Genomic DNA, 14308 nt, shown 5'->3' with positions numbered 1-14308 from the left:
GAAGAAGCACCAAGTACACAATTCACTTTTGCAGATATGAAGATGTTAGGATGGATTAGTGGAAAAACTATGAATGGTTGAACCTTGAAGGAACAACTTAGGAGCATCAAAAATAGGGAAAAAGATGAGGGAAAGCTTCCTAAAAGACTTTCCATCAGCAACAATAGCCAATGGATGCATTTGGGTGAATGTAGTTTAGAAGCGATATGGTACAAATTGAAGGTATTAAAGGACAGTGGAAGTCTAGAATGTCCCTTCAACCCAAGAGGGAAGAAATGAGTGCTGATGATGGAAGTAGAAATGGCTGATATAGATTGGAATCGTAAAACATGATTTCTGTAGCCAACCCAATTAATGGATGCAAGATTCAGTGAGTTAAGTTCTAATAGATAGCGGTTGCTCCAATCCCTGCACAAGGGTTGTGTTCGTGTCCACGACCAGTTCAGTGTACTCTGAGTTTACGTTAATATATACGAAATTCATAGAAATTCAACTCTCCTGAACTCACTGCATCAACGTTAAGACATCCTAGCAGAATGATCTAAAAAACATAAAAGAATTAAACCCTAGAAAGCTGAAACATATCAATAGATTTAGGGATCATACCCAGTTTTATGTTCGAGGATGGTGGGGAAGTGCAACTTTACATAAGTGCAGGTACAAATAACTAGCAGCACCACCGTCAAAAACGAACGAAAATTGAAGAGCGCAGACTGTCAAATCAAACAAATAAGCAAATAAGTCGAATTAACTTTCTGATTTTCTTTACAAATGTAAAGTAAATGAAGCTTTCCACAGATAATGCTTTACTGAATTTCTTCTTTCTTTTTTACCATTGCAGGATTCTTCTTCAACAACTGATTGGCTCTACTTGATTAGATCTACAGAGGAACTTCTTACTTCAACACTGAAACCAACCAGAAGGATAAACTACCAAAAAGGGAAAAGAAATTAAAAGAAAAAGAAAAAACAGAAGAAGAAGAAAAGTACATTGTTGGACAGTGAAGAGAGCTCTGGAGGAATTCAGTCCCTGATTCAACACCAGGTTCCTCTTCCTTCCAAGCACAGGAACCTCGATTCTTATCTCCGAGTCTCTCCTTAACGTCCCTAGTTTGTTAGTTCTAGTTTTCGACAACATCGATCTCTCGCCTACGATGTTCCACTGTTCCCCTTCCAGAATCCAGATCCAATCCCTTACATGCCCGGACTCCAGAGTGCAGGTCACGACTTATGAGCCGTTACCTGCAGACACGACTTATATGCCGTGTCCCGGAGTGACGATTTCGACTTAAATTCTAGAGGAAATTACATTCCCCTCCCTTGGACTATGGCCTAATACCAAGTTTTCCCATGTACTTTCATAAATACCAATCGCCTCCCCTCTAGAATGTTCCTTCAATCGTATCCCTTCCGTTAGATATCACTGTTAAGTAATGATCTCATTGTTCAAACATGTAATTTTACACCGAAATTATCCTTCCCATATGAAATAAGCCTTAAGCCCTAAAAGACTAAATGGAACCTCCTTTTTCACCAAGATTTGCCTCTTCTTCATCGTTGCGCTCCTCCGTCGTTTGCTGAAATCCGTCATTGTTCTGCTCGGCCATCATTTGCTGTTCTCCGTTGCCAATCTGCTCCACTGTCGTTTGCCCCTTCTTCATTGTTGTACTCTGCCGCCTTAACTCGTTTGCCGTTCTAATGGGATCTCATGGACTAACCAAAGGGTTCTTTGGCTTTTTTGAATCACCCCGCTCGTTCTACAAAATGGAGAAATTTTTTTTTGAATTCAAGTAATTGGAAATGGAAGCACCATGAGGAAAATTTCTACATATCATCGTCATTGATTCAAACTCTTTAATGGAAGCTGAGATGGTGCGATGGATAGCTAAAGCATAAAACCATAAAATAAGGCTCTCTCTCTCTCTCTCTCTCTCTCTCTCTGCGTCCAGTGCGACGGTGATGAATGCTGAGGTTCCCATTTGGATATGGGGATCAGAGAGAGAGAGAGAGAGAGAGGTGGATATGTGATTTGTCACAATCCCACGGCGTTGATCCCTGCTATTCTAGGTTCTTTTCTAGCTCCCATGATTGATTTCTTTTTTTATACTCCATTCATTTTGTTTTGATTCCATGCCTAAATTTTGGAAGGGAGTAACACTCAATCCCAATTTTTTCAATTGGATTTACCCCTTTAAACTTTAAACCCTCCCAAAGACAAGAGTTGCAGAGATCTTAAAAAATAGTCACATAACAACAATGGAAAGTATAAGGACTCTATTTAGTCAAGAAAGCAACAGAACCTCCTTCAGAGGAAGGTAAATGAAATAGCAACTCTGAATCTTTGATGCAATTGAAGGAAGTGAAATGAGGTAGCCATTCTAAATCTCCGATGCAATTTGGACCCTTTTCTTTACTTGCTCATCTGCTTACATTGCAACACCTAACAACTTCCGCTTCATCATGAAAAAAATAAAATAAAAGTCCAGATTTAACAGTGGTTTTCCACCATGTGAGAACATAGGGTTGTTGAGTTGGGGTTGTAGAAGGTGAATAGGTAGATGTCATAAGGGTAAATCAGTATTTTTACAAGTTAGTTTAACACCGTTAGTCATTTATGGGACAATTGAAAGAATCTTCAAACTAGAGGGGAAGAAATTGATATTTATGAAAATACGTGGGGGGAACTTGGTATTAGGCCATAGTCCAGGGGGGGAATGTAATTTCCTCAAAATTCTAAACCCTTGTCCAACTATTATAGATAATGGAAACCAGGGGTGAAACAGGGCCGGGTTAACCAGGTTTCTTAAAACCCTAGTCTAACTCTAGGTCTGCAAAATTCAACCCAAGCTCAACTTAATCCTACTGGACTCATGTCTAGGCCCAGCCCTTCAAGGTATGCCAACTTAACCGGACCCTAATTGACCCTAATTAGCCCTAATTTTTATAAAAAAAAAAAAATAATAAAACTCATAGATCAATACATAATTAAAATTATAAGGTGCAACACCATAATAAATGTTCAAGACAGTTATGACCTGACCATAAGAATCATAAACCATATTTTACTATTATGAACAAAATGATAGGATGATAGTCTTAAATTATATCATATAAATTTGGGGTGCCATTCTTTGGGATCCAAGAGGCAATTTTATGGCTGCAAGAGGATTTTGGGGTTACTTCTACTCAGCATCAGCAACTGAATTGGAAGCAATTCATGATGGGATGCTACTGGCTCGAACCCTTGGTTTGCAAAGGATTGTCATCAAATCCGACTACCAACCCTCAATCGCTGCCTTGAATGGGTTGTCTTCATCCCTAGACTGGGCGCCTTTGTCTCTCACATGGGATATCATCTACCTCTCTGGGTCTTTTAACTTAGTTTTGTTTCGCTGCATTAGAAGAGATCGAAACTCTCTCTTTGATTTATTGGCCTCTGGAGCTGCAAAGCTCGGGTTTCATCATGTGTGGTGGTTACATCCACCACACCCCCCCCCCTTATTGTAAATCCATCCATTGTTGTTGCCAGGAGATCCTCTCGTGCATCTCTCTTTCAATAAAGTTTCGTTATGATAAAAAAAAAAAAACTTATAACATATAAATTATGGTAAAAATAGGGCTAAGTCAGGGCTAGACCTCAACCCAAGCCTGGCCCAAACCTAACTTAGGGTCAGTGTTTCCAACCCTAACCCATTGTCCGATTCATACCAAAATTACACCCCTAGTGAAAACCACTCTTTTTGGGTCCTATGATCCTATCAAAGGTTTTCTTTTCACCGTAGGTGGGGTAGACGAGTCAAAATCTAACCAAACTGATTGGACCATAACAAGACAGATCCAACCTAAACGAACCCTTAGCTGGGTGGTTTCGGATTGGGGTTTTTGGAGATCAGTAAAAAACCATATAACCAAACCAATCGAGTGGCCTGAATGAAATCAGAGATTGAGCCGAACCAGAACCAAATAGATAAGAAACCAATAGAAAAAAAAAAAGCGAAAGGGTTCCCAACTTCTCCATGGGTCTGGAATTCTGGATTCTCTACCCACAAGGTAGATTTCATTTAATTGGTAACTACCAGTGTGGAACTGGGAAGAACCCCACATGGGTAGAGAATCTGGACTGGCAACGTGGATAGTCGCAGGGTTATCTATTTTTACCACGTGTCAATCTGGTTTCACCACATCAAGTATACCTTACTGAGTCACGACAGATAACTGCTAGACAGTTTCTAATAATATAATAAAAACCAGTAGGGGAAAGGGAAAGAGTGAGAACCAAAGGAAAGGAAACCCAGAGACGAGAAAATAGAGGGAAAAAAAATCGTAATTGTAGGGGAGAAAGAAGGGTAGTTGAGAGATATTTGTATTTTCGGAAATTTCCAAATTTGCTTCCTTAAGATTAATGAAAAAAATTCCTCAATTAAATTCTATGTAATAAAAGATTAAAGAGTGAGGAATTTGATAAAAGCAAAACTAAATTATGTAACTGAGAGGAATTCGTAGTCCTTCTCACTTCTCTCCTTGGTGGGTTTTTGTCTTTGGATCTCAGAATACTTACCTCGTCTTCTTGAATTCCAATCTAAGCATTCAATTCTTATTGCATGAATTAGTCTCTTAAAAGATGAATGTTCTTAATCAGGTATTTATCTCCTCCTTCCCCTTCCCCTTTTTTCTTGTTTCATCTTGAAATTGTCCATGTTTCTTGTTTTGGGTCTGTAAAATTTGATCGCCTTGTAATTGATGAGTTTGATTTTGGAATATGTTGTGCTCGTACTCTTGCTTTCGCTTCAGCATCTCTTTCACTCTGTTTTTAATATATATCTTTTTCTTATCGGCCTTGTGGTGGGACGAGTATTGTTCACTTCTCTCATTCCAGACGAGTTGGATTTGTGGGTTGGATGGTTTGGGTTTATATGTGATTCACTTTCTTCTTTTGGTGTTTTTTTTTCCCTCTGTATTTCGTTAGTTGCTGTGATGGGTATTTGAACCATGCATGGGTTATTTACTTCTTTTTTTTAAGCCCCTTTTGGGGGTGTTGCGTTGGTGATAGTATAGTGTGGCGGAGTGGGTGTGCACTAACTGGGATTTTTTTTTTGGCTTTGATAAGATTTTGGGTCATATTGTGAGTCTTCTGACTGATGTTGTGAACTTGCTTCTGGATTCATATTTATTTTGGTTCACTTTTACTAGGGACCTCTGGTTTCGGGGCTCTGTCGATTAAATACAGATTTTCACCAGTAATGCGTGAATCTGCAAATCTAAATTTTCTTAGTTTTTCAATGGGTAAAATAAGATGAACCTCTAAACTGTAAAATTTATATTTTTACGTGGAGCTTGACTACATGTTGGGGACAATTCTAAATTGGATGCTGGATTTTCCCTGGTAATTCGAATCAACAACAAGCCTTCCAGCGAACTTCATGATCAATGAAATGAGAAGGCTAATATATGAACTTTTAAAGCCCTTATTGTTGTTGGGCATAAGTCATTAAGAATGTTTTTACCTTAGAGATAAACATTTTTTGCTGTAAGCAATCATTCATCAGTATATGCATCTGCTGCTGAACTTGATTTGTTGATTTTGTTCCTAGACATTTGAGTTCCTGCAACAATTTCATCTGAACAAGTTCTCCTTAATCTAGCTGGCAACTTGTACTTTCACTTGGTTTTGGAGCTTCTTTGAAATTATGCTACGGGTTTCTATAGTGAATGAAAATCATTTCTTTCTGACTAAGATTAGCTGCTTTACTTGTTAATGGTACTTTAATACCTGCCATCCTTAATCTTGATGTAGCTTCCAAGTGGAATCTTGATTGCATTTGTTCCATTACCTTGAAGTAAGCCTCTGGATTAATCTTGCAGTGCATGTCTCTGCTGTATCTTGCTTTGTGGAACTCATGTATATTGTTTGATTTGTTTAGAACCTTGGATCCACATAGCCTGGTTATAGTATTGAACATCTTCTGTGATTCTTGATTAGGTAGTCTTCATGGTATCAGTCACTGTGCTGAGCTTCTGCAGCTAATTTCCTGGCACCTCCCAAGTTGTTATATGAGTAACTATTGCAGGTAGGAGAATTTGTGCATGACAGGTATAGAAAACCTTGTATTCCTGTGGTAATGGGCTAGAATAGAATCTTATAAAGGATTACGGTTACTAAGAAGCTTGGTGGAAGTGAAGCATTAATGGGCAAGCTTGAATATTAAGATGAATAATGTTGGGGGGAGAAGCAGAATATGAAAGAGTGGTGTAGGTATATACTCACTACGGGTAGGGTAGGGAAAAACTAGAGAACTCTAACCATAAGAAGCATTCCTAGGTAGTGAGATTTAAATGCTATTATAATGTAAACTAATTCTCCTTATGGCTAAAGAGTGAGGAGTTTCCTTTCAGATTTTTGATTAACCAACTGCTATAGGACTTTTATTTTAGGGAAACCGGCTTTTAAACAGAAAAGAAAAGTACAATATTCATCAAGAGTTGCTGAATGGTGTATTAATATTGCAAAATGTTTTCATTTGGTCCATATGCTTATTATTCAAATTAGACATCTAATTTGACTGATAAGCAAGTTGCCAATGCCTAGAAATTGCTGTTAAATGTTTCATCAATACCGCTCAGCAAAGTAAGTGTACTTCTTTCATATTGCCATAAAAATCTACAATTTTTAACATGTGCATAATTTTGAAAGATAAAACAGATGAAATAGCAGAAGTACCCTAGGACAGATAGTATATGATGTAATGGGTTAACCTATCTGTTAAGGCTGCATCTTTTTGTTTGTTATATTCAGTCTCTTGATTTATACCTTTCATTACAGGCTTGGATTATAAATGATGAACATGAAAAAGTAGTATGAAATTAAGGTGTTGCCTATCTCATGTTCCTCCAAAACATGATAGAAGAGTCTAGCCCTTTCTCTTTTTTCATACTGTTCTAGTGAATGCAACCAACCACACAGTATCTGCATGCTATGAGTTTCATTTAGCCGAAGACCCGAATTCTCGGAAAGTGACAGGAAACTAAAACACTACCAGACACATAAAATAGGGGCAAACATTGATAAATTGTTTTGCACATGTTTTGGATTGTTTTCGTTATGACACTTCTGACTTGTGTGCATTCCCAGTTTTAGCAAAAAATTTATAGGCTGAGACACTGACTTGCACATACTTTGGATGACTTGAGTGCTAAATGTGCACTTCACGTGAAAATGAATGTTCAATTTTTATGATTCTTCCAAGCTTTGTAGTCCAAATATAAGTCTTCGATTTGGGAACAGACAGAAAACAAAGAAGGTAGTACCTAACAGTTATATGTAATGAAAAAATTGATTTGTTGAGGAGAAAGAATTCAGAGCTTCTCTGTCAAGGATAAAGACATTAAACCTTAGTTTCAGGTCAAATTAGAGGATCATTCTGGGAGCTGTAATTTTTTGGAATTAATCCCATTCCCTTCATCATCCAAAGCTTCAGAATGATTGTTCTTAGATTCTAAGAGGCTACTGACAACTCTATTGAAATATAAATTTCAGTTTCATATATTTCTTCAGCAGTTGTTTTTCCTGTAAATAATGAAGAAGATTTTCTGTCCAGATCTTCAATATATAATGCTAAATTACGCCTATTAGTTCATTATCTGTTCAGCCATATTGCCTTCACAGTGAAGTGTACCAGGGAGTAGTGGACTAATGGCTGCAGCAGAAGCAAGGGCTGCTTGGCAGCGCACGGCTAACCGCTGTTTTGTCCAAGAAGATGCCAAGAGAGCGCCGAAGATAGCTTGCTGCCCCTCATCATCTTCAACTTCTAAACCAGAGTATGATATGGGTCCTGGGGATTTTCCAAATGAGCAAGATCATCCCTCAGAGGGGTTCATGCCTCTTAACTGGAACCCCTCAAATTCTAATCTACCACCTGACACAAAATGGTGGCTCCATCTGCAACCCAATTTTGCATACCAGAAGGATTTCACAAATGAGCAGTTGAATGCCTTGGAGACTGAACTAGAAGTGCTGAGAGCTGGGGAGGTAAACAAAGCCCCCAAATTTGGTGGGAGCCACCCACTTAGTGAAGAAGACTTTGCCCACATTGATAGCAACAAAAGTTCTGGATCTTATTTTTCCCAGCTGGGTCGGGCCCCTGTCACCTGTATGATGCATGATGCAAAATCCAAAATACACCAGCTAAAGGCTGTGGGCATCAACAAAACACAGGGGCCAGCTGGGCATAAGGACAAAGAGGACTACTGGTATGGAAATGAGGAGTTAGGGAGCTTGGATCCCAACCTATTCTCAAAACCATCCAAGAAGCTTAGTTCTGACTTGGAGTCCCCTTGGATGAGAGCCGAGAAGACTGAGCCATGGTGGCGCACTGTGGATGAAAACGAGTTAGTTTCTTTGGTTGCACAAAAGTCACTGGACCTTATTGAGAATTGTGATCTTCCACGGCCCCAGACAATGCGTGTTAGCCGAGGCCCATTTACTTGTTCCGAATGTTCTGACAATGGAAGCATTTTCTTGTCATCTTTAGATCAGAAGACGAACACTGTTCTCCCCAATCCAAGTGATTATTCACGAGGTAGTTGCACTTCAGGAAGTGTGGATGGAAATCAAACTAAATATTGTGAATCAGGCCATCCAATCTATGATTCAGAAAGACTCTTCAGGTATTGATTTAGGTTGTTATTTCCTTTATCTTTCTTTTTGAATTTGTTCAATTGGTTTTCTAGTTCAGATGGCCCAAGTTGGATTTGGTACAAGTCTTAATCTTCATGCCTGCTTTCTGACATTCATACTAGAGAAAATTCATATCGACTTTTGGAGACAGACCAAATTGTTATTACTGGGACAATTTAATAAAATTCATTCATCCATTAGTGAATATCAATATCAACAAACTCCAGGTCTTGAGGGTCTATGCCACTTTTATAGGCCCAATGTGCTGGATTATCCATGCGTGGATAAAGAAATGTTAATTATGCTTGTAATTTATTTGTAGGCTAGCAGCACTAACGGGAATTGTAAAGAATAAATGGCATAGGTTAAAGAGTTTAGTGATGTTTCGTCGTCTTATATGAATATAATGTTCATGCTTTTCTAGAATTTCACCTTTTAGTTTCCCAGTCAATACTTATGGTATGTTACTCATCTGAACTTTATCTCTTTTTTTCTATTTATTGATTTGCTGGTTTTTGTTTTCTGAAAAATAAGCAACTTGAAGGGGCCTTCCTGGAATTCATGAAAAACCTGTGCACCATCCTGTTTACCTTCCCATCCAAAATTTATATAGTTCTCCTAGATGTTAAAGTTTTATGTAGTGATATATTTGAATTAATTCTACATACTATAGATCCCTAATGAGTGGGTGAGCCTATGGCGTAGCGGTTAAGTTGCACATTGCAACATGTTGGTCATAGGTTCAAAACATGGGAATAGCCTCTTTGGAAGTATGGGTTAAGGTTGCGTACATTTGCCCCTCCCAGACCCTGCAGTAGTGGGAGCCTCGTGCACTGGGTTGCTCTTTACTGCTGTTTCCAAGTTTTGAACATGTGGCCAACATGTTGCAATAGTGCGACTTAACCATTGTTCCACAGGCTCACCCTAGTGGGGTATGTTTTCTTTAACCATTGCTCTTTACTGTAGATCCCTAGTGGGGTATGTTTTCTACCTTTATGTACATGGCATTTGTTGGTAACTTCCATCTTTGCTCAGACTAGGAAAATGCTGAGGCCATGTGCAATTAAATGAGTGGCACCACACATGACCATGATCGCATTTTACAGTGGGGTGCATCCATGTGAAGGTGGGATCCCCAGTTGTGAGTGATGAGCCAGTGCATTTAATGAGCATCAGCCCGGGACCTAAGAAACTATTTATCCAGTATATTTACTGGCAATTTTTTTACTTTATTTTTTGGAGTGGGGGTGTTGGGGGCAGCTGATAGAAGTGAAAGATACTGTTGGAACTCTGGTAATAACTAACCAACTAGATTCATGAGAAGCTCAACTCTACAAAGCTTAACCAATTAGGAAACTAAAGCATACCCCTAATGCTTGGGGTCAGCAATATGTAACCCAGGTTCTGCCATTCCACTCTTAAGTCTATAGTTTAGTCATATAGAAGGCCAAGTCCAGCATAAAAGTGTATAGTTTAGTCATATTCTGCAAGCACTGAGCATGGATTGTAATCTTAGATGTCTATATTTAGAATATTAAATTTTGGCACCTGTGATCACTTCCAGCAGCTGCAATTGTCACATTGGAAACAATGGGGATCCAACAGAACCTTGCCACCTCTCTAAGAGTGATCCAAGCAAGGCTCAACTGTTGGAAGCACTCTGCCATTCCCAAACCCGGGCGAGGGAAGCTGAGAAGGCCGCCCAGCAGGCGTACACGGAGAACGAACACATGATCAAGCTCTTCTTCATACAAGCCTCGCACTTATTTGCCTATAAGCAGTGGTTGAAACTATTGCAACTGGAGACCCTTTGCCTCCGGCTTAAGAACAAGGACCAACCAATCTCCACTGTCTTTCCATACAAAGGTAGACAACTGATCAAGCATCAGCTCAAGGCTGTGGAGCAGAAACGAGGTGCACCGAAGTGCGACATCAGTAAGTATGCTGTTGCTTTTGCAGTGGGTTTAGGTCTTGCTAGTGCTGGTTTGTTTCTCGGATGGACCATGGGGTGGTTGCTACCTTCATTCTAGAAAAAAATGACACACGTAACACAAAATTTCAGAGCCAGGTAAAACAGTTAATGTATCCTTCAGGACAAAAATTTCCAGTTGGTTTGAAGATTGGAGAACAGGGGAGTGTGGGAAGTGGGTAGTGTTTCTTGTCTTTTATTTGTATGTGCTGTTTAGATTCCTCTGTGTATTTAAAAATCTTTTTCATTTGTGTTATTTGGTGTACATGGGATGGTTTGTACATTTGTATATATATGGTGAACATATTTGGAAGGAGGAAGATATCATCCATCTTTCAATGGTGTCTCAGATTGGTATAACAGAGCTGGGATTCAAAGATCCGTCTTTTCTGTCTTCTGCAAGCTATTTATTTAGTTCTGTAGCAACTGTGACACAGCAGAGTTCCATTAGGTCATGGTAATTGAATTTTAAATGGGTTAATTAACTAATAGGGTCTTCAACAGGTTGTAATCCGGTGAAATAGGATTAAATGGACTAGTCAAGCTATTAACGGTCGGTTAACAGTGCCTGTTGGTTTTGGTTGGGCCCTCGTTGGGCTACAACCAAACACTGTTACCAATTGTTTAGTAATTGGGCTAGCCCGACACCAGGCTTTCTACTAACTCATCAGTACAGTGTCGGGCCTACCGGTGCGGGTCAGCATATGAGGAGAATAATTCAACATCAATGTGTTGGTCGTTTGACGTCTTTTGGATCCACCAATTACATGGTTTTTCGCCACCGAGGGTTCTCTCTTCAGTCGAGGTGATATAACCTTATGATTGGATTCGAAAATAGTAAATTCTATGGATATGAATCCAATCTATGTCTAACTGACCCAAGCTAGCAAATGATTGTGTGCTCCATGTGTGTGAATGAGAGGGCAAAAAAAAAAAAAAAAAAAAAATGTTTACTAGTAATTTGACACTTCTAACTCCAAAGATTTCAAGCATAAAAAATCCCTTTGATTGTCAAGTCCTGGTCAAGTGTCTCGTGGATTCTTGACCCAACCCATTGAAACGTACTTTTACTACTCTTTTGGATGTCAGGGATTCTCGCTTTTGAGTTTTTTCCTTTACTATTTTTCTAGTGATGATAACTCTTGTGAGCATGCTATCATCTCGGAATTGCTAGCTGTTTGATGCATGCTAGGTGCATTAGAGTACTGGAGAGGATTCGGATCCATCTCTATATGGGTCCACCCAAAAGATCTTCTCAACATTGTAACTATTTTTTTTGCCAAATGAGTATAAATTTCCCCACTTCATGGATTTTCAGTGAAAAAAAGAGAAAAACCATAATAATCCTTAGACTAATTCTATCCCAGAAAATTTGAAAAGGGCTTGTTTGGTCACCAACACTATAATCATATGACATCCAAACCTTGAGGATATTGAATTGGAAGTAGTTTTCACACTAAAAAAGAAAAAGAAGAAGGAATAAAAATTGGAAATAGTCAACAAAAGACTTTTCTTTTGAGACCAAGCATGATGAAGTTTGCCTTCTTTTCTTATGTTGAAGGGGGAAGTCAAAGTCAACAAAAGTTTTAATTTTCAAAGTATAAACAAACTTAAGGATATGGTTTTCTTTAGAAACGGTCCCTTGACCGAGGCCTTTGGATGGTGTTAGGAGTGTGTTGGGCCCAGTAAAAGGGTCGTATCAACCTTATACTATGGGGAGGGCAGACAATTGCAACTATTGATGACTATCTTTTTTCAGCACCCACAGACTAATACTAGAAAAACTTTCTCCCAAATTTAAATTTTAAAGAAATAATTGAAACGTCAATATCTTAAGGTAAAAGCTCTCATGGTTGATGTAATCATAAGAAGCTTCCATACACTAACATCATTGATGTGCTAGGACCAGGCTTCCACCATTAGAGGCCTTGCCATCCAATACCTAATAAATATAAGTGGTCATGTATTGCCCTACAACTAGTACTGCATGGTTTACAAGCATGATAATTAGATTGGGATCGAAATCAGGCTGACCCCCATTTTCACCATTGTAGAGTAATCAATTCTAGGATTTATGAGATTGGATTATTGGGTTTCAGATTCTATCCAATCTAAATTGAAATTGTAAGAACCAATTAGACCTGATTCCAACACCCCCATTTTCACCATTGTAGAGTAATCAATTCTAGGATTTATGAGATTGGATTATTGGGTTTCAGATTCTATCCAATCTAAATTGAAATTGTAAGAACCAATTAGACCTGATTCCAACTATAAAATCCTTGGTTTCGATTTTTGTCCCCATCACCCTCCAAAAAGAGGTGTGACCCATGGCCAACCATTCTTCTTTTTCGATGGAGATAGACCATTCAAATCTCGCTATTTTGATTTTATGCGACATTTGTTTATGTCTAAATAACCATGGGCAGAATAGTATTTTCATGATTTATGAGTCGGCTTGCAACAAAAAAAAGTAGGGTTTGACCAGGAAAAGAAAGCGACCCATATCCATTTGGTGTCTAGAATCCCGTTCCTTGGTAAAACCCAGTGCGATTGGACTATCCTTATTAGGCCCCACCTGAGGACTAAGTTTTCCATCCCATGTGGATGGTAGAAAACTCTTCCTTAGTCCCCCACTGGTGATCTATTGACGAAGTCGAAATTACTCTTTCCTAATGCAATGCTACTACTGGATGTGATTGTGAAGGCTAAGAATAAATGATTATTGTCAGGTCACATGGTCGTTACACCAGTGTGATGACCAATGAGAGCTTTATTTTACAAGGGTGGGGTGGTAATTTTATACACCACTCTATATTAACATAGGGGTTTACAACTTTCTTCTTTCCTAATAAATATTATCATTATGTGAGAAAATTCTTGAAAAAACCATGTAACCTGAATCAAAAACGGAGATGAATAAGACCACACAAAGAAGCATCAATAGCTGGACATGTCATTAAATGAAACCTTTTATAATTATAAGTGGGATTAGGTTATGGGTCCATTCTTCTCTTGATTGGCTGATTCTAGATTAATATTATTCTAATCGAGTTAGGTTTCATCCATTATTTTGAACCGATTTTATCAAAAGGCTTTTAAAGGAAATTGACTCGGTTGATGGTGGAATGAATCCATAACCAGTCAGTCTTTACCGGTGGGCGTAGGTGACCCAGCATAATATAAACTAATCTAAAAATTTAAATAATATATTTAAGGAGTAGTTGAAAAACATATTGGCAAGGGAGAATTTCCCCGGTCTTTTTCTTATAATACTAGATGTCTTTTAATTAAAAAAACTACGCCCTTGAGCTCGAGGTTATAACTTTTTCATGGTAGTATCCTTATTAAATTCAATTTTACTAATGATTAAATTCACTTCCTTGAAACCCTATTGTGACTAGCATTTATTGTTGCAGAATAAATCAATTTAAAAATGATATAACATGTTCGATAAGGTATAAGTTGAAGTATTATAAGTGCTTCTTCGTAGGAACATCCATGAATTCGATCAATTACTCTTTATGCTTTGTGAGCAGACATACATATATGTTGATCTAAAGCTTAAGGCAAGAGATTGCTATTTAATTGCATGGCCTTGCATCAGTGTGGGAGTTAATGAAAGTGCGAGTAGGGTGTCAATATGAATAGAATTTTTTTATTTC

The 14308-nt window shown here is 38.4% G+C and overlaps 2 protein-coding genes across 12 annotated transcripts in view; one reads left to right on the top strand and one right to left on the bottom strand.

The window, feature by feature from the left end:
* LOC122080650 (protein kish-like) overlaps positions 1 to 1260 on the bottom strand; it is a 4447-nt gene extending 3187 nt beyond the window's left edge. The window contains exons 1-3 of the mRNA XM_042647453.1: positions 991 to 1260; positions 834 to 907; positions 607 to 713 (exon numbers count right to left, since the gene is read on the bottom strand). Of these exons, the coding sequence (XP_042503387.1) occupies positions 607 to 713; positions 834 to 836 (110 nt within the window). The 5' untranslated portion in view covers positions 837 to 907; positions 991 to 1260. The remainder of the gene's footprint in view (positions 1 to 606; positions 714 to 833; positions 908 to 990) is intronic.
* A 3029-nt stretch (positions 1261 to 4289) lies between these two features.
* On the top strand, positions 4290 to 11024 carry LOC122081902. 11 transcript variants are annotated; one of them, XM_042649296.1, is made up of 4 exons: positions 4292 to 4639; positions 5981 to 6068; positions 7677 to 8664; positions 10239 to 11024. In XM_042649296.1, the coding sequence occupies exons 3-4, from the start codon at positions 7691 to 7693 to the stop codon at positions 10702 to 10704; spliced, it is 1440 nt and encodes a 479-aa protein (XP_042505230.1). In that variant the 5' UTR covers positions 4292 to 4639; positions 5981 to 6068; positions 7677 to 7690; the 3' UTR covers positions 10705 to 11024. The 11 variants fall into 11 exon arrangements, with proteins under 11 accessions (XP_042505236.1, XP_042505230.1, XP_042505229.1 ...); XM_042649295.1 differs by having other exon boundaries at positions 7664 to 8664; XM_042649293.1 differs by having other exon boundaries at positions 7647 to 8664.
* The last annotated feature ends 3284 nt before the right edge of the window (positions 11025 to 14308 follow it).

The sequence above is a fragment of the Macadamia integrifolia genome, chromosome 6 (assembly GCF_013358625.1).
Source record: "Macadamia integrifolia cultivar HAES 741 chromosome 6, SCU_Mint_v3, whole genome shotgun sequence".
NCBI classification, from domain to species: domain Eukaryota; kingdom Viridiplantae; phylum Streptophyta; class Magnoliopsida; order Proteales; family Proteaceae; genus Macadamia; species Macadamia integrifolia.
Note: the sequence above shows the minus strand (reverse complement) of the source record. Positions and strands in the feature narration are given on the sequence as shown.